The 21,245-nt window shown below is 42.1% G+C and overlaps 1 protein-coding gene across 1 annotated transcript; it reads left to right on the forward strand.

Annotated features, from left to right (window-relative positions):
* Positions 1 to 252: 252 nt before the first annotated feature.
* On the forward strand, positions 253 to 20,081 carry LOC136581816 (fibrinogen-like protein 1). The gene is made up of 8 exons (XM_066582443.1): positions 253 to 348; positions 2,325 to 2,432; positions 7,185 to 7,401; positions 8,642 to 8,801; positions 10,525 to 10,622; positions 10,816 to 10,904; positions 15,377 to 15,567; positions 17,799 to 20,081. Exons 2-8 carry the CDS (start codon positions 2,355 to 2,357, stop codon positions 17,977 to 17,979), a joined length of 1,014 nt encoding a protein of 337 aa, XP_066438540.1. The 5' UTR covers positions 253 to 348; positions 2,325 to 2,354; the 3' UTR covers positions 17,980 to 20,081.
* Positions 20,082 to 21,245: the final 1,164 nt, after the last annotated feature.

The following is a 21,245-nucleotide window of genomic DNA, read 5'->3' on the forward strand; positions in this document are numbered from 1 at the left end:
ACATAAAGATTTGTTACAGAGCCTACCATCACTTGTTTCTCCCGATTCTCTAGCACAACAAGGGTACATTCACCATCTTGTACCTTAATTCCCCACCATGGCTGCAGTAAACCGCTCACTCACAAGTGTAAGATCTATCATATAAGGAAATGTAGTGATGCAATTTCTAAAATTCCTTGGAAGCGTTTGTTGCAAGGTTTACACTTCTGGCTCCAGATTTCATGTAATAGAAACCATGTGTCTGCATACTGATGCAATCTGGTTGTTATTAGCACATAAATGTTACAAGCGTTGCTGTTTTTATTGATTTTATCCATTTTCTATAGTCTGACGGTTTGGGATCTTAAGGTAAGTGTATTCATGGTCTCTTACATTCTACTTTTATAGGACAATGTCCATTTTTCACATATTTGCTGAACACTTTTGTTCTGTGGATCCTCTTACAGCTTCTTACTAACAGATTTGTTAAATGCCTGACACGGCTCACAGTTCTCCTCCTTTACAGGATGTGAGGATCTCTGTAGGGATTCTGACTTGTCTACACAACCTACAAAGTTTCAAACTGTTTATTTTTTAGTTGGAATTTACTAACTTTCAATGTACTTGTACAGTGCAGATCGGTCCATTATTCACGTGAACTACCCCAGCTCCCACACCCGTGACCAACTCCCAACCTCCTGCTTTCCCAACACTACCCCCACCTTCTCCACAAAAATCACTCATACACATCAGGTTCGATTGAATTGGCCATTGTGTTAATGTTAAAACATATATATCCATAAACAACTCGTTCTTCAAGAACTCCACCGAACAAGACATAAAGAGGTCCTTGGAGCTACAAGATCTGGTTGCCAATTTGCCCAACATCTGCAATTTACCCCTAACTGCAACCCACAGGTTCGGTAGCACCACACCCAACCACAGATGGCTATACTCAACCACACCACTCCCCGAGACACCACTAGCAAGACAAAATTAAGCCAGACCAAAAATGATAATAATAACTCTGTATAATTTTTGGGTGACACATAACCTCTATGACTTCTGCTCACCAATTTCACCCCAATTCCATGATCCCAACCCCACCACCCCATGCTGCTGTGACAAGTAAGGATGTACCACACTTACAGATTCAACACATTCTTCCAAACCTCATTCTTCCAAAGCAAAAATAACCCCCTCCGCATGCAAATGCAACCCTGATGACCCCCAAAAAGGGGAAGGAGGGCAGGTCACTTTTAGAATGGCCACCTAGCGCTTGGGAAGTTATTTTTATATTTTCTCCGAATTTTTCCCTACTTTTTCCACCTACCAGCTCCATCTATTCTCCTCCCCTACCTATGGCCTTGTCATGGTCACCTTGCCCTTGCTTTGCCTATCTCCAGCACCTCTTTTCCAATGCTGTCGATTTGGTGTTGTCATAGTTTGACATATGCAGATAGCAAAAAGCTTCTAATCAGATCAGACATGCTCAGTATCCCACTATGTGAGAAAATCCCTGTGATTATATGGCCCTAGGCATTCCTCGGGCACAGTTGGCTTTACGAGATGTCTCCATTAAGTCTATTACGCAATACCATAGCAAAGCCTATTGCAATGTCGAAATTATTTTCCATGCATCACAATTTAGCATTGTAGTCTGCAGCTAAGCATTACATCACAACTACTATTTTAAAGGAACCTGTCAAACTGGACATGGTGTCTGATCTGCAGGCATCATGTCATAAAGCAGGAGGAGCTGAGCAGATTGATATATGGTATTGTGACAGCCATTAAAGGGATTTTCTAGGACTACTTCTCTAAGAATAGCCGCTGATTTCTGTAACAGTTTTACAGGTGGATTCTGTGTGGAAAATTTGGCAACAGAATCTGCAGTGAGAACATAGCCATACGTGTGAAATCCACACCAAGATGTGCACCATTGGTGTAGATTTTGATGCAGATCCACAGCAAGCTTTACCTTTTCAACTGAGGGCAAAAACATATGGGCGCGTTTTTCTTCCCTTATACAACCTTGATAATCATGGCCGTATAAGGGCTCCTGCACATTTGCGTTTTTCTTGCGCGTTTTTTTTCACGCGATTGTCAATGGGACTTTCTAATGTTAAAAACGCATCGCAAGTTGGTGCTTTATATAGCCTCATTGACTGTAATGGGTCAGTGTGCTCTCTGTGTGCCAATAGACAGCATGCGGACCTCAAAATTGCTTGTGTGAATAATCCACTTAGCTCTTCAGGAATGGCATTAGTCAGAATCAACCATTTCCCTGTACCCCATGTTCTTCATGCAATTCCCATGTACCTAATGATACATTACTCCAACAGTGACCACACAAAACCTACTGGTGTTGCTTCATGGAAATGATGTCTGCAATGTGGCTGACGATTGCTCTCCTTCTCCCGCACTCCGGTCTATCGGCACCAAGGCTCCAGGTAAGTGGAATTTTTGCTAACAAACACTCATTATTGATTCATTCATTATGTCCTTAATCCTTCGGTAAACCCTGAAGAGCCACAAGTTCCCTGTTGTGACAGGCATATGTCAGTGCTGTGTCAATTGAGGTTATCAATTAGAATAAGGCATGCCTCAGCAAACAACACTGTCATCAAGAGCGCCTCATACTTTGTATTGGCTTATTCGCCTACGATCATGTTTGCCAGGAACAACGGAATTAATCCAGCAAAATCCAGAAGTAGATGGACCTTGTAGGACGCATCAGCGACTCCTAAGTAATACTCTTTAGACAAATATGTACAGAACGTCAGTGACAAACAGAAGCCATCATGGAATACATGATAATACGTTGTTCCTCCCTAATTGAAGTGCTCAGACGTTCCCGACAGTCAGTTTGTATGTTGAAGGGAATACCAGCATTGGGGGGAATTTATCAGTGGAGGAATATTTGATGCCACTTTTCTCCAATATTCTAGAAATGGACAGCACTGTAGACACTTTGGATGCCAAGTGTAAGTTTTATTGGTTGCAAAAAAGGAAATGTAGCGGCAATGTTTTGGACTTTATGTCCTTCATCGTGCTAAGAAGGAAGGTTGTAGTGTATAGTTACCGCTCCGGATGCTCCGCAGTGTCTACGCCTCGTGTGGGGTTGTACCCGAACTCTACCACCACCATCTACATGGTGAAGCAAAAACTGAGATTTGATAGTCTAGACAACATTTTCACAGACCTGAGTTGATGGTTTTTGGGATCTTTTGTCCAATGCAGCCAAGGTTTAAAGTAACTCTTGCTTGCAATTGTTATAGAGCTTCGCTTTCCATTTTGAAAACACCATTCATTGCTGGCCTAACGATGCACTTAAAGGAGTGCTCCTATCTTGGCCAATTGACTAATTACAAGTTGGTCGGGGCTGTCAGAAACAGCCAAGCTCGGTGAGCTATGCTATTTCCATAATCCCCATAGAAGTCAATGGGAGTTACGCAACTGCATAGCCCAAGTTGTGAAAAAAGTGCAGCTGTGCTGAGAGAACAGCATGGCATGTCCCGAACACCCCCAATCACCGCATTCAGGGTAGCAAGGGATGGTGGAGACCCCAACTCAGGGCAGGGGGTGGACCAATACTTATTAGACTTTTATGGTACATTCTTTACATTGCCTTTTCTTATTAAGGTTGGCTTTACAAAGGACAATTATCCTTTAAGTATTTGCTCGAAATAGTCTAGAAAATGTACAAATGACTATTTGGGTGCTTTTACACAGAGTAATTGTTGCTCCCTTGTTGTTGGGACATGAATATACACATAAAATATTTTTCGTTGACTAGTAATGGCACATGAGGTCCTTTGGCAGGTGTGTTTTTTCGACATCTCAACCCCTCCCCATCGCACGATCATTAGTTGCCGAGTTTACGGAATGCACATAAATACACGCAGGCCGTGTATACTCTCAGCTGCGAGACATGGCAGCACAGACTGTTCTGTCGACAGCCAACCCAGCAGGAGCCACAGCAGTGAGTGTATCTTCAAAGACCAAGAGCATAGACCATAGCAGTAAGTGCTCTTTTGAAGACCGGCAGGAACTGTTCCGTCGAGGAACATTCGCACATATTAATGTGTTTGCAGGAAGCAATGAACATTAGAGGGATATTCTGGAGACTGAGCCAAATTTTCTAAATTTCCCTAAAGCTTCCAGTTATTGCCATTATTCCAAATCTTCATTTACATCCTTAAACTGAACTTCGTTACCGATTTTTGGGGACCTGCGCCAGCCAGCCTAACATTTCCATATTGTTATTTAAAATGGCCAACGGGGAGTGCAAAAACTACATCTCCCACAATGCCCCATTGCCTGTTACTGACGAGTGTTACTGATGTACAAACTGTCGTCATTACAGAATGTGAAGGCACTGAGCATGCCTGACCATTAAAACGGCGGAGCGTACAGGTCGTAACCATCAAATACCAATGGAGAACTAAGTATGGGGGGGGGGGGGGGGAGGGATGGCAGGTAAAGCAATATTTCTGCCTTTTGCAAGACAAGTTAGAACATTATATTGGAAAATTACGTTATCACCTTATATCATTCCCTTTGATGCGTCGGAATATCCCTTTAAGTGGAAGGGTAGAATGTTAAAAAAGATGAGAGACAATCAATGTTCTGTGGGAGGTGTTCGCCAAACAAGTGAACACCTCCCTACAAAGTTGTTGGCTACTCGTTGGAAGTCAGTGATTACTTGTTTACACCAGATGATAAGTAATCGAACAGCGACTATTTTAGGTGAGCTGAAATGAAGCAACTAGTGAATAACTTTATTACGCAGTTGGTGGTTATGTTTACACAGAACAACTGTCTTTTACATTTGCTCCATCGAGTGACTATTTGGACAATAGTTGTCCCCTGTAAGCCTACTAAAACATCCAACTACAGCAACAAGCGAAGTTTAGACACAAAGTGACATCTAGTGGACTATGCTCTGAGTTCACTTTAGATGACAGTAAAAATATATTTTCTGATTATAAGCATCACTGAGAGATATTTCTTACATATGTGGTTACATAAATATTTCATTTTCATTGATTGTATATAAAAAATAATGATAATAATATCATTGGACACAAAAAAGTCACATATTAATAAAACTCACAGATACCGTCACAGTCAGCTGGCTGCATGGGGGTCTTGATACATAGATGGACTGTTTGCACTGTTCCAGTCTGTCCAATGGGTTGATGTTTATGTTTTTGTAGTATATTATTTCTTTAGGTGTTACTTTGGTGGTTTGTCTCTTTTCCCTCAGCGCTTCCCCTGTCACTGATTTTGTTCTCTTGTTTCATATGAGAGTTTTACCCTGATGCTTGTGGAACACTGTTTGTCCAATTGCATTGCCTCTTTATTTAAGTCTGCTTGTGGGTCTGGTTGTAGCTGATTATTTTCTCAGTCTTTGTGCAGTGAGGACGTGTTTATGGTAGTGAGAGTCCTACTGTAAAGCTAAGTGGTGCTTTTGCTTGTTAATTAGTGTTTTCCTTCTTTTAGCTGCTAGAGTTAATGGCTGAGGCACGAGACATGGGCCGCCTTTATAGAGGGGATAACCTCGCTCTTAGGCAGGGTGGTTCTTGTCCTAGCAGTCAGGGTGAGGTTGTCCCTTTATCCATTTGTTTAGATTATATGATATTTTACCCCGTTCCGCAGTCTACTCCCTGTGTGAACACAAACTTGCGTTCCTCCTGGATGTGGTGCGTCTCACGCTCAGGGCGAACATGACAGTTATGCCATCTCCTCTTAGCTCCGAGGCATTAGAGTGTAACTAGTGCTTACTGTTAATTTAAAGGGTTTTCCCTGGAATACAAAAAAAAATTAGGGTCAAGGCAATGATGTAAAATAAATAAGTTAGCCATACACCCCTCACCCCAGCATAGGAGCCCCAGTCTCCACTGCTCCAGTCCTGGAAGAAGCTGCAGTGGTCATGTGCTGTTCATTCTGCATGTGATCGATCAGCCAGTCTCAGAATTTGGCTGTGATTTTCCCATATACATCACATGACCACTGAAGCTTGTGATTGGCTGAATGGTCATGTACACAATGAATGGCATGTGGCTGCCACAGCATCTTCCGGAGTCTAAGTGGTGGGGATAGAGACTCCTGAGCTAGACAGGGGCCCATTTATTGAGTTGAGTGTGGTCTATTTCTTTATTTTACCCCAGATGTACAGAACAATATAACATGACAATCTCCAGAGCATCACAGCCCTTTCAAACACCTGATAGCTGGCGGTGCTGGAAATTGAACTCCCACTGATGTGATATTGAAATCCTGGAAACCCCTTTAACCCTTTCCAATCCACTGTCTGACGTCTGAAGACATTGTGATTGAAGGCTGTACAGCTCCGATGTCGGAGGATGTCCGGCAGGGTATTCTTACTGTATATTACTGGCCGCTCTGTTGTCAGGGGCCTCTCCAGCATGTCTCATACCACACTACTGGCTCTACCCAGCAGATGGCGCCATTTTATAATGGCGGAAAGAGATGGCCCCCTAGGAAACCCTGAATTCAAAATTGGATTGCAAAGGGTTAAAATGCCAGGAAAACTTGATAGCATGATTTGAAATGGAATCTTATCAACAACCTGTATCCATTCAGAACTGACAGTAACAGAATATGTTTGGACAGACACATCCTATTAACAAAAGGAATCGTAACACCCAGCTGTCAATTTCTAGATACATTTTCAGGAGGAATAACAGAGGAATCGCAAAATGTAGAATTCTAAGAAATGATTCTCCAGAATTATTATCTTATGAGGAATTCAAGTGTTTCTGTTTTAGTAAATCTGTGCATAATGCATGAATTATAATTCCGGAACATTATTCCATACAACTTTGCATTGTGCCATTCTTCTGTTACTCCTCCTGGAAATGAATGAGTGAGTTGACAACTGGGTGCTACCATTCTGTTTATTGAAAGGGTGTATGTCGGACACTTAATGTGTCAAACTGTGTAGAGGCATGCCCCACAAACAAGAGGAATGGTAACCTTCAGTTGTCATTTTATTCATGCATTTCCAGGAGGAATAACAGAGGAATCATACAATACGGAGTTCTATGAAAAGATGCTCCAGAATTGTCATTTTATAGTCAATGCAAATATTTAATAAGGCAGACAAGTTAGAGGAGCCGACAGGTCCTCATTAAAAATAAATAAATATATGATTATAATTCTCATTCTTTGCACAGGACATAGACATCTGCCGCATGGACAATGCAAAACTTCTCCACCAGATCCAAGTCCTCGAAAACAAGCTGGAGTTGGGGAGACTGCTGCTGAAAGATCTGAGGGAGAACAACTACCACTCCGTCAAAAGCAAATATTATAAAAGCAACTTGGCTAAAAGTAGAGCCGAAGATGTCCAAATTCCTCCAACGAGCGGGAATCTCATTGTTCATGACCAAGGTAAGAACTGTAGGCATTGGCCAATATTTCCTACCCAGAGCGGGAGGTACATTTGTATTCTTTGGGGAACAATATACAAGTTTATCTACTTTCTAAAAACTTTCTTTCTGCACAAGTCAGTATGAGATTTTATTAAAGGGACATTACACCTAATGCTAACTTGTATCTCTGCAACTGGAGCCGTCATTTCAGGCTGAGGAGAGACTGACTGCCGTTTACTACTGCAATGCAACCCCGGCGGCCAATAGGCACACAGCTTTATTAGAGACAGCAGCTCTTCCACGATTAGAGGTTTTCTGTATGGAAATTAGATCTGTGCAGCATAAAATCATGCGAGAAAGTTTTCTGTGTATCAGTTTCAGTGACTGCACATAAGCTGGTTTCAGACGTGCGTATCGTAACACGTCCGTAATCAGATGCCATTACAACCGTATGTCGTCAGTATTTCACCACTATTTCATTAGTATTTGCCTCTGTATAGTTTATTTTCTACTGGGTAATACTGATCCGTATGTGAATGTCCTGTTGATTTACAGTAACTCCGTAGCATTGTCTCCAAAATATGGACCTAATATAGAGGTGAAATACACTTGTCTGAAAGCGGCCTTAGATGAGAAAATTGACCGATCTGAGCAACTTCCAACGAGGCCCGGTCATTGGTGCTAGACTACCCGGGCCAGGATTTCATACACTGCCAACCTTGTGGGGTTATCTCATGCACCAGTGTGGAAAGTACAATGAGAATGGTGTGAGTGAGGAAAAAACATCCACCGAAAGGGGATCCTGTGGATGTTAACAACTCATTGACGAAAGGGGTCAGAGGAGGAGCATTCTGAGGAATACGCGGTGCAGAGATAAAAAAATTGTGTCAGAATACAACACTGGCACTGCCTCTAACATATGTTGGGACTGTCCGTATAATTCCACAGGACCCCATCCTTTTATAGTCTATAGTTCTATAAACCGATGGTCCACATGAAAAAACTCATGACATATCCTATTCTTGTCTGTTTAATAGAAGATAAATAAGACATGCCAATGAATGTCAATGTGCCGTCACAGGTGTCTCTGTGCTGTCCATGCCAGTTGCGCCAGTAGTCATTGGAGTGTAACTCACAGTTTCGGCTAGTACGTACCTAGACTTATACTCATCCAGTATCTTCTCAGCCTTTGACGTGTTATCTAACTGCTTTATATAACATTCTTGCATTACTGGACGTACGATTGACATTCCCCACAGATTGCTCAGCAGTATTTGAAAGAGGCATGAAGCAAAGTGGCTACTATCAGGTACAGCCGAGTCCCCAAAGTCAGCCATTCACCGTGTATTGTGACATGTCTGACGGAGGAGGATGGACAGTTATTCAGCGCCGCAGCAATGGCAAAGTTAGTTTTAACAGGTAATGAGTGAAATGTGAGGATATATTGTATCCGTGACAGCTGTGTTATATGTATGTGTTATGTATCTACTGGGGAACTTATTGATTGGTGTATTTTTTCCAAATACAGTAGGTCTAAAATTCTCTGCTCATACAATATATCTTTAGAGCGGTGTAACAGAGCTCCAAGCCCCTGCTACCTATCAGACAGTCATATTACTGTAAATTATAACATTTTGGAAGCAATTTGTAAGGGCAATTAGGATTTAAATCTCTATTAAAGTCCATCATCAAAGCACGTTTGTACAATAAATAACGAGATTGATAATGACACTGGGGCAGATTTACGTAGACTGTTGTTTTATTACCACTAAGTAAAGATTGCTCTGGCATGAAGTCTGCCAAATGTAGTAACACGTGCCAGCAAAAAACCTGACATACCAAAAATGTAATAAATGTGCCCTATTGTACAGGGTGGTCCAAAGGTATGTCACATGTAAGCACAGATTTGGATTCCTTGTGAAATTCTCTATCAGATATATATGTCATATGCACCCCTTTCCATTTGAAAATATCGATTTGGTTCCAAGATGGAGGCTTTCAAAATGGCCACTATGCTGGACAACACCCTTTACAGATTTGCCCCCTTCCCTTAGCAACTTTGTAACACACAGGATGGCATTCCCAATCACCGTTTTCCATTTATTTAGGTGGCTGAATACATTTGACCCTTCCTGTATTGTTATAGTAAAATGGAATTAAGAAGTATTACAGTTATTTCCCTTTATATTAGAAGCCATGCCCATCTCCACAACCAATTCCTTGCCGACGGCATTTATGCAGACCTATGTGTCTCCATGGTTACAGACTACAAACATACCTTGTTGTAGTCTGATCCTGCAGTCATACATACTTCTATCCATCAACCTATTTCTTGCACATCTACTGTACCTAATGCACATCAGTAAGAATTAGGAGACAGATGGAAGGGATGTGACTGCAGGATCAGACTTGCTTGAAGTCTGTTACCGTGGATACATATAGGTCTGTGTTGGAACTGTGTACAAAGAGTGATAGTCAATTTTCAAATAATATTTAAATCAATCTTAGAACATTTCTACAAATCTCTAGGCTTTAGCAACCAAGAAAATTTAAGCACATTTGTAGGCAAAATTGATCAAGGGATAACAGGAGGAAGTTATATTGTCTAGTTCTGTCCTTTTCCCATTTCACCTGCAAATCCAACTGTCCCTGCTGTCCCTCTTCATACGTTCAAGATGGTTGTGAAGATTCTTAGACTACCCAATGCACATTAAGGACTGATGGTACATTAGTAGTCTAAAACACTATACACTGCTCTGATTGGTCAGTGTTTATCACAAGAGCAGCACTGGCCAATCAGGAACCAACATGCACTGTTAGAGTAATGGCAATAACTCAGCAGACATGTTGGATGTATTAAGAGGGGCATCAAAAACATGACGGAACTAAGGAAAGGATAGTACTGGATGATACAAACTTTCCCTTTCTGTCCTTTGATACATTTTGTCCCTAGGACTAGAGGGTCACTTTAATTAATGCCCTCTATGACCCTATCATTGCAATAAAGAATGAATTGTCATAGAAAGTTGTAAAGCATTATGCATGCAGTTCACTCCATAATGAAATGATCATAAGGCAATTAAGATAACTGAATGTCTAAAACTGGAAGTGAATTAAAATCCCATATACGCCTCTGATTTAGGAATTGGCAGGAGTATAAGGAAGGTTTTGGCCTCTTTAAGAACAGAAACGATGAACATTGGTTGGGGAATGATCACATTTATCACCTGCTGAAAGACCGTAAGTGTCCATTTTATTGTACATTTGCCAAGTTTTTTGATCCTCACACAAATGTAATATAACTAAATGGAAAAGCAACATAGTTATCCACTGCATTATCACATCCATGTGAGAAAGTAACTGCCCCTCGTCTATGTAGAATTGTACCCATCTCGAAGAGTATCTGTATGTGACTATATCTAACACTGTGCAGGAGAAATGTCTCTGAAGATAGATCTCATGGATTGGAATGGGAATACAAGATATGCAATCTATGACAGTTTCAGAATTGGCAGTGAAGAGGTAAGACAAGACTGTCTTAGTATATACTGTGTGCCATTAGTATATACTGTTGTGTGCTCATAAGTCACTATAATCACTACATTTATACACAAACATATGTCCACTCACCATATACAAGTACGGATATATATGCACATTTGCTGGTTACATATGACCGGTTGCAGGCCAGGTTGGATCTGTGGCTACACTTTACAATGCATTGGAGCCTGGGCACCTGAGCAGCTCCATTACTAGACTCCAGTTAGCCAATGCACTAGTCAATTATAGAATAGAATGGCAGAATTGGAAGGGACCTCCAGGGTCATCAGGTCCAACCCCCTGCTCAGTACAGGATTTACTAAATCATCCCAGACAGATGTCTGTCCAGTCTTTGTTTGAACACTTCCATTAATGGAGATCTCACCACCTCCTGTGGTAACCTGTTCCACTCACTGATCAACCTCACTGTCTAATAACTAATTTGTGTCTCCTCCCTTTCAGTTTCATCCCATTACTTCTAGGCTTTCCTTGTGCAAATGAGAATAGGGCTGATCCCTCTGCACTGTGACAACCCTTCAGATATTTGTAGACAGCTATTAAGTCTCCTCTCAGCCTTCTTTTTTCCAAGCTAAACATTCCCAGATCCTTTAACCGTTCCTCATAGGACATGATTTGCAGACCGCTCACCATCTTGGTAACTCTTCTCTGAACTTGCTCCAGTTTGTCTATGTCTTTTTTAGTGACCGATAATAGAGCTGGCCACATTGCCGGTATTTACAGATTTAGCAATCATTAACATGACTGGTTATGGTGATAACTCAGTTTACAGGCTTGTAGTACATTGCCATTATAAATATTGAGTCTGTTTGCTATATTTGTATTTTACTTTACTGTTTAGAATTGACACAATGTATTCTCTCATAATGTATAATTTCTTATAATTTAATTGGCCACTGCACTTTGAACAAATCTGTGCTTATATGATAGGCAATGTGAAAAATTGCAAAATTGCAAATCCCTTCATTTGTCTAAAATGACGTTTTTGTGTTGAAAAATGCCCCTAAAGTGCTGGCCACTAGCAAACTCCCTTCCTACTAATTTCTTATCCACTTCCTATTCTCATGTGAAATCCATTTCTAGTAACAGGAGTCTTTTAAATTCGAAGCCCACATGACAGGTTTACGGGAAATCACCAGGACAGAAGACTGGGAGACGCCACCTGTTAGATGCCATGGTGCCTGGTGCCAAAGGAGTGCACTGGTGCCATGATGAGTATAATAAAGTTATAGAGTTTTGGGCATGGAGGGCCCAAAACTATATTAAAAAATTAATTTGGAAAACCCCTTTAAAGTGACAATCAGTTGATAAATGAGTGTTTGCATGTTTGTTGGATGACTGTGGGCATATATTCACACCCTTGATAATGAGCATCTGGGCAAACATTCTTGCCTGATCATCGGGTTGGGTAAAAGCCAGACTTAAAATGTTTTTAATCCTTTTTTATTAAACAAAATGACACGCACATACCAGATACATCCAAATCATAATTAATTTAGCACAAATGTACAAGAATACAAATGACGATTTTTATACCCCAGCTTGTTTAGTGTCCCCCCACCCCCCTCCATCCGAGAGAGTGAAAGAAAAAAGAAAAAAAAATTCTTTTTAATTTAACCAAGAATTTAGCCAATATACTTAAAGGAGGGGTCCCAAAGTTCAGCACAAGATTGATATTTGCCCCTTGATCTGAAAACACTATCTTCAGATCTGATAAAGCATACCAGTTTCCTTTGCCATTGTTTCAGTGTAGGAACATTCCCAGACAACCAGCATTTAGCTATTATAGTTCCAGCAATAAATAGGGAATAGACAAAACATGTTTGTTTAGAGAAATCAGCAAGGATGGGTCGTCTAGAACAGGGTATCTCAACTCCAGGCCCCCAAACAGGTCATGACTTGAGGATATCTAATAGAGAGAAGTCCTCTGGCAATTTCTGAAGCACTGACAATAAACACATCACCTGTGTAATACTAAGCAAATCCTGAACACATGACCCATTGGGGTACTCGGGGACTGGAGTTGAAAAACACTGGCCTGGAAGACCTAATTTAGAATCCAGGGGGTCTCAATATCAATAGTAAAGAGCTTTGGCACCACCACGTAGATTGAAACCAATCCAAATCAGGATCCAAGAATTTAGGATGCATATTAGAGTCCCTCAAGCAGATTTCAATGAGAAAGGGAAGCTGAGTAATAAAGCCTGTGTGAACATAATTGTGTTGTCCTGTAGTTATAATTAAAATGAGCTACCATTAGGCCTCATGTCCACGGGGAAAATCAGATCCGCTGCAGATTCTACATGTAGAATCTGCAGCGGGTCCCTCCTGCCCCGCGGACATGAGCGCCGAAAATAAGAATTTAAAAGTATTTACCATCCGGCGCGGGCGGAGAAGATCAGCTGTTCCTCACGGCCGGATCTTCATTTTCGGCCGGCGGATGAATTCCTGACGCCGGCGGCACGTCGCCGGCACGTCGCCGACGTGCCGCGCGCATGCGCCGGGCACATCCGCCGAGCCGAAGCAAGGAAGATGCGGCCGTGAGGAACAGCTGACCTTCCCCGCCCGCGCCGGATGGTAAATACTTTAAATTCCTATTTTAGGTCTCCCGCGGATCCGGACGGCTTCCATAGGCTTCAATAGAAGCCCGCGGGAGCCGTCCCCGCGGGAGACCCGCACGAAAATGGAGCATGGTCCGGATTTTTCCATGCTCCATTTTTTTTAAAATCCCTTTTATTGACGATCCGCGGGTATTTATCTACCCGCGGGTGGTCAATGCATCCCTATGGGATGCGGATCCGCATGCGGGAGATCCGCTGCGGATCTTAAATCATATTTTGCCCGTGGACATGAGCCCTTAGAGAGAACTGTTTCAATATTTCAGGCCAATGACTATGAATGGTGGAGCTCAGGTGCTTAAACCATTTCTTTTTGGATTTATTAAGGCCCCATCTCTGTATGTTAAAGGATGTTCTATATAAACTAGATATTCCACCATGATTAGTGAGAATTTTTAAAATAGAGATTAAAGGTCCTTTAGATTCAATAGTTAGGTTTCTTTTTAGTACAATTGTAAGAATGTTTTAACTTCAAATATCGGTAAAATGAAACTTGTTTTTAGATAGAAAGGATGATTTAAAATCACCTTCCCAAACTAGAGTATTTGTAAGAGTAACAAGACCTTTTGAAAGGTAAGAGATAGAATTATAAGGGTGCTTTTAGATGTGTCAGAGAAATCCACTTGGACAAATTCACCATAATCCGCATGTCTTGCAGGCAGAATTGCTACTGATTTGCAAAATGTGAAACCCACAGCAATTCCATCATAAATCCACATCTCAGATACGTAATTTTTCTACTATGTGTGACCTTTCCTAAATGTCAAGCTGCTTTTCATTCTTCATAGATTAGCAATGTTCCCATGATTATAGGCTATCAACTTGTTTGACCTTAAAGGCCTTTGACTAGGTTCATCTTTAATCTGAACCTCACTTTCCCATCTTCAAGACTTTTCTCAAGCTGCACCAGTTCTCTGGAATGCGCTACCTTGGACAATCAGTTTAATACCCAATACCCACAGTTTTAAGCACATCCTAAAACCACCTCTCTTTAGGGAGGCCTTCTACACTCCCTTATCTAACACTTCTCCATTTACTTAACTTCTACATTACACCTCAGAACCAGATCCTGAACCATCATCCCACAGTATTTCCTACACCCCATACACCCCAATGCACTTTATATCTGTTCATTCAGAGATACTGGCTGGTGACCGGCTCATATAGCTTTATATGTACTACTCTATTTATAAAAAAGATAGCTGGACCGCTGCACGGAACAGGCACTGCTACCTCTTGTGTCATCCCATTTCCTCATAGTAAGCTCCTGTTAACAGGGCCTACACCTCTATTGTTCAAATTGTCTATTGGATTAATATTGTATGTAATGTCTGATTTTGTCTATGTTCCCTCTGACTTGTAATGTGCTGTGGAATATGTTAGTGCTATATAAATAAAGATCATTATTATTAATAAGGGGGTTTTCCAAGCTAAAAAATATGACCAAAGGGCACATAAGCGCGTAACATAAAAAAACCCACATTACTCGCCTGATCAATGTCTCTCCATTCTAGCTCTGCTAGTCTGTTCTCAGAAGCTCCTGCAGCTGTCACATGCTGTTCATGTCACATGACTGCTGAGGCCAGTGATTGGCTGCAATGGTCAAGTGAACAATGAATGGCATATGACCACTGTAGGGGCTTCTGGAACTGGACTGGCAGAGTTGGAATGGCTGGACATGTAGAAGGTGAGTAGTGGTTTTTCTAGGCGTTACACACTCATCTGCCCTCTGGCCATTTTAAACTCAGAAAACTCCTTTAATTAACCATAACTAGTACATTACACCATGTCAAATACTTACTCTGCACTTTTCTACAGGACAAGTACAAGCTGTGGTTGGGTTATTATTCTGGCAATGCTGGAGATGCCCTGGATGGAGGAAGTAATTTTGCAGAACAATGGTCTGCATCACTCAAAGGGATGCCTTTTAGCACTGTAGACAATGATAATGACAGATTTATGAAGGGCAACTGTGCAAGCGAGAATAAATGTGGCTGGTGGTTTAACAGGTAAGTACAACCCAAACACACCTATCTGATATTTATTAAAATATTTCAAGGATATAATATATCAAGAATAGCAGAAACATACAAACTAATGGTTTATGGATAGCGTAATACTATTTACAGAGGACCTGTGACTGAATAAAGTCAGTGAAGTTCGTTGCAAAGCTCCACAGCTATTGCCCTGCTAACTATGTCACCATTTTTTGCTATACTTGCCTCCCTTCGCTCAGGTGGGCTTTTCTTAGGTCCAGCTCCCTGCGCTGGGAATTAGTCAAGTGGGTGGTCTCCACCGTTTAATCTCAATTGAAATTGGGTGAAATTGGAGTCCAATAAATCAAGTCCAATGTCACCGATTGAGAGCGAGTGGTAAGGTCCATCCACTTTACGCATTGATTGCACCAGGAGCCAGACTTAAGAGCCTGGCGAAGGTAGGGGATTATGGGATAAAAAATGGGGATAGAGTTAAGCAGAGGCACATTTGCAGAGCAATGCAACCAGCTCCACTGACTTTATTCAGTACCTCTTTAAGTGTAAACCAGAGCTTTGGACCCTCATTTAAAGAGAAAGATGCTTTTAACAGATCTTTAAAAGGGGTGAGCAGTGCCTGTGTCCGCCTCTTACTACAGCGGCTCAGCTGCTCTTTTAAGTGGCTCCATCTGCTACCTCTAAACTTTGCCCCCTCCAGTCATGTGATGTGGCCAGGCAGGGAAGAGCTGAATAGATGCTTTAAGCCCTGGATGAAAGACCCCACCAGCAGCCAGTGACATGGCCAAGGTGGTAAGAAAATAATAAGTACATGGAAGCGCCAAAAGTAAGAGCGCTGCTAGCGCCCTAGAGAGGATGCTCTATCCCCTCAATCACATCAGCAGTGATGCAACAAGCACGTCACCACTAAGAAGAGACAGTCCCTGTATAGGGAAATGAATAAGGCTAAGTTCCACTCATTGTCCTGAATGATTGGGAACATTCTTGGAGCTCTGCAGTCGCCATGTAAAAGACATAGAGCTGTGCCACAAGGGAGAAGCAGCAGCACAGCCAGCAGAGGACGTATAAAGTGGTGGAGGCCGCCGTGTAGTAAGCAGCCAGGAAGCAGTTGGCAGGAGGCTATCACAGGGAGTGACCAAGACAATGGCTGCAGTGGAGAGAGATGGGGCACAAGCCACAAGTGGGAACATTCACAATACTGGGGATTGGCCAGGGGCCAAGCAACCAGAGAGCCCTGATGACCTTGGGGCCAAATTGGAAGCATTCTGTGTGGAAGAAGAGGGATGCTCCCTTCCTGCAGGGAACTTGCTCCCAGAAAAGGAGGATGCCATGGACCCTAGACAAGGAGCAATCTGCCAGACGAGTGAGACTGCTCATGCTGTCAGAACAATGCTGGATTGATGAATGTGCACGGCAGTACACAATGTTATGGTTAACGGAGTTATTAAGAGATTTTATGTAAATGAAGTTATATTTAGCGACTTTGTATGGCATGACAGGACACTGTGCAGAGGATGAAGAAAGATTATGTACCAGTTATGCACCAGTCACTATGCCTGCACCTACAATGTGTTAGTCCCTAATGTCTGCAATATGCTAGGGATCGTCAGAAGTAAGGAAGCTGAATTATGGAGAATGACATATGACTGTGTGTACGGTTTTGATTGAGGAAGCCTGGAACCAAAGTGCTTACTGTTCTGATATCGATATATATTGTAAGTGTGGAATTTCCTGTTAAAAAGATCTGTAACGTTAAAGTAACATCCACCCTCCTACGGAGTGAAACAAACCTATGAGTTATATTCATTCAAACTTATTTGGTTTGAAAAATATGCCAAATACAGCTGACACTTGGCCAGAAGCGGCCAGCTCCAAAGATAGCTCAGATTCCAGCCTTTAAGGCTCAGCTCTTTGATTGGCTGCAGCAACCTGTGACTTCCTGTAAATAGGTTGACTGCAGCCTGTAAGCACAGACCTAGCGGTGAGTACAGAGTTTTGGCGCTGGATAGGCTGAGAGCCAGGAAACATGAGTAGAGGCTCTTATTTAATTTGGCCATGAGCAGATGGCTAAAAAAACCAAAAACATGGAAAATCCCTTTAAATGGACGTGGTCCTAAGCAAAAGTCCCACATCTCTATTGTCATGATGCTTTCTCTCTAGACATGATGTTACCATTAGGTAGATGTTATAAACGCTTTACCACATTGCTGTAAAATAATCCTCCATTTCTTACTTCTCTGTTGTTACAGGTGTCATACAGCTAATTTAAATGGCTTGTATTATAAAAATGGGAATTACACAGGACAATTCGATAATGGCATTGTATGGTCAACCTGGCACGGGCTATGGTACTCTCTAAAATTCACCACCATGAAGATCAGGCATCCATCGTTTCTCAATGCTGGTAGTGGGGATGGCATGAATGTATAAACCTCCCTATGACATTTGATAGAATGTATGAAAAGGAGCCGAGGGAGTATACAGGCCACTCCATGATATATTATATTAGTAGGAGATGGATTATATAAATCAATGTAATCAAGGTTTAAAATATGATATAGTATAAATTTGATAGAGGAAACATACTAGTGGCTGGATGGCTACAGTGCTTAAAGCAATTCTCCAGTTTTGGGATAGAATACTGTACAGGGAGCGGAGAGGGCTAGAGGTATTTTAACTGCACTTGTTCTTCAGTTCTGTGCATCTGATCTTCTGGCTTTGGGTCCAATCTTCAGTTGTCCAGGATGGCTGACGCAGTCTTCAGACTACCTAACCTCCACAGTGTAATGGTAGTGTTAGACTACTAATGCATGATACCTGCTCTCTCATTGGCCAGAGCTGTTCACATGATCACCACGCACCCATCAGAGAACAGTGTGCGTTAGGTAGGAAGAACATTGCAGCAGCCATCCTGGACAACGAATTGGCAGATGAGACGGTCAGCAGAGAGGTAATATTCCCTCCCTCTCCGGTCCCAGTACAGAATTTTGTAATGAAAAGGGGAGGGTCACTTTAAAGGAGTTTTTCAAGTTATAGTAAAATTGGGGAGAGGGCTGCAGATGGTAAAAAATAAATGACTAAGTCATAGTCCCCGCTAGGTTTCCCTGACCGCCCAGTGCCACCGCTCCCATGCTCACTGTTGGTCTTTGCTGACATGTCCGTATACACGTGACCGCTGCCGACAATCGCTGACCTTAGCAGTTTCAAGCTATATACCACTGAGGTCAGCGGTTGTCTGCAGCAGGCATAGAAGGACCCCACTGTAGCCAGGTAAATACAGACTGGCAGTGAGGGAGCGTTCAGCAGAAGAACAGAGTGGTGAATATGACAACGTTTTTTTTTATTTTTAACTATCTGCTGCCCTCTCTTGGGTTGTGTCTAGTAAAGCAGTATTCACTTAAATGTGACTCAACTGCAATTCCAGATACTGCCTAGGGACAAAAATTGTGCCGTTTCTGAAAAAAAAAATACATTTTTCTTAAAGGGACTGCTAGTTTCCAGGTTTTGGACACCACTATGGGTATCTTCACCGAGGACAACTGTCAAGCTAGTGCCCGGCAGCTGTCCCATGGACTACCACCCGACTGTTGTTCCTGTGTTGCAGGGCTCTTTCACATGAGCATATTTGCACAGACCCCAGCGAAACGCATTTGCAGAAAGAATTAGTCTTTTTTGCTTTCATATCGGAGTATTTTACTGTACTTTTTCTGCCCGCAGGACATGTTCATTTGCCGCGGCAAACAAAGATGAACCGCTTGAAATGGCTAAGGATCCATTTACACAGGACGAATGTCAGGCAGGCGATGCCCGACACTAGTCCCTGTGTCTCTGCGCTCCTGCACAGGAGCTAGTAGCACTGGCTCGCAAACGGAGCGGCCAGCAGGGGGGCGGGGCAGTGCAGGAGATTTCTCTCCTCTCACTCCCCCGCCTCTCTCCATTGAGGTAACACAGCGGCCGTTCAGTACTGAACGGCCGCTGCTTAAACTGCACAATGAGCTGATCGTCCATCGTTTATGCTGCATAAAAGATCAGCGATGAAGCTCATCACTCAGTTTAAACAGCGGCCATTGTTCAGTAGTGAACGGCCGCAGTGTTATCACAATGGACATTTAAAAGTCACAGCGGAATGTCTGACCTTGCCGCTGGTCTCAGCTTGTATGTGTCCTGTGTGAGTTGGCAGGGAAATACTTACGTCCTACCACTCAGTCAATGTGGTTACACTTGGCTTCAAGAATATATACTTGTAGAGGAACTTGGATGCATCAATAATAAGTATTTTCCACTGCTTTATTGAATCGTTGTGCTCAATGAAACATAGAAAGACGCGTTTCGATTTTATCGAGTCTTGTTCACTTCTGATTAAAAAAAATTTCTATGAGGAAGGAATGAGCACTGATTTGGTTAAACAAAATAAGGGGTTAATGAACACCTGGTTTTAATTAGTTTTAGTATGTAAATGCACAGGAGATTACGTTTTTTATCAGAAGTGAACAAGACTCGACAGAGTCGAAACGCGTCTTTCTATGTTTCATTGAGCACAACGATTCAATAAAGCAGTGGAAAATACTTATTATTGATGCGTCCAAGTTCCTCTACAAGTATATCTCAATGGAGATAGGTTTAGTTGTCACCTATGGAATACTAGAAGCTCAAGACGTTCAGCACATAAACGAGACAGACTATAGCAAACTTGGATAAGAAGGAAGTTAGCCGGACCTTTTTGTCCAAAATACCCGAACAGATATAAAACTTTTAAAAAATCTACATAAAATGCACTGAAAAAAAAGTTCATATTAAAAATGACTGTACTAATAACTATATTCTTTGATAAAAAATAAAAAAATAAAAGATGCTTTAAAAATGTTCTCTTACATGTCAAAGTGTTAACGATCACTTGTCCGTGAGTGTGTGTGTAAGAGTGTTTCTCATGCTCCGCCTCTGCTCATATGGTGGTGACATCATTGTAGGTCCTAAAACATAAAACATGCAGAGCCTGAAAGCAGGCATATATTCCACAACACTTCTAAGCTGGATTCAACCCAACAACCAATCACTGTGAATCAGCCAACCCAAACAACCAATCAGGTTGTGAATCGAGCAGAAGTGTTGTGGAATATAGATATATGCAGACAAGCAGCCGTGTACTCACAGGACCAGTGATAATGTAACTGTCATGTGATCAGTCACCTGTGTGGGAGGAGTCCATGGTCACATGACAGTGATATCATCACAGATCCTAAACCAGCACAGGCCAACGAAATGTATGTAATACAGTTGTGCGTGTGATGCACATCCAGGAGAGCTGTGTGTGTTTGTGACATGCGCATGTAATGTGGCAGAGCTGTGTCTGTGTCGCACATGTAGCAGAGCTGTATGTGTCTGTGACACATGCATGAATCAGAGCTGTGTTTGTGAAACGCGCATATAGCAGAGCTGTGTGTGTTGCACGCATGTAGCAGAGCTGTGCGTGTGATGTGCCCATGTAGCAAGCTGTGTGTGTTTGAGACACACACAAGTAGCAGAGCTTGTGTGGTGCATTGTACCACCAGAAACACTGGTGCTATAATTTCTTAATAGTCACTCACTAGTCTTTACTATTTAGGTCCTATATAAAGGGGTGGTCTGATTTAATACTAAGTTAAAGGGAGAAAACTGCACATCTCCCTCTTCTTAATTTCATAGTAATTTTCTTAGTT

The sequence above is a fragment of the Eleutherodactylus coqui genome, chromosome 1 (assembly GCF_035609145.1).
Source record: "Eleutherodactylus coqui strain aEleCoq1 chromosome 1, aEleCoq1.hap1, whole genome shotgun sequence".
Taxonomy (NCBI): Eukaryota; Metazoa; Chordata; class Amphibia; order Anura; family Eleutherodactylidae; genus Eleutherodactylus; species Eleutherodactylus coqui.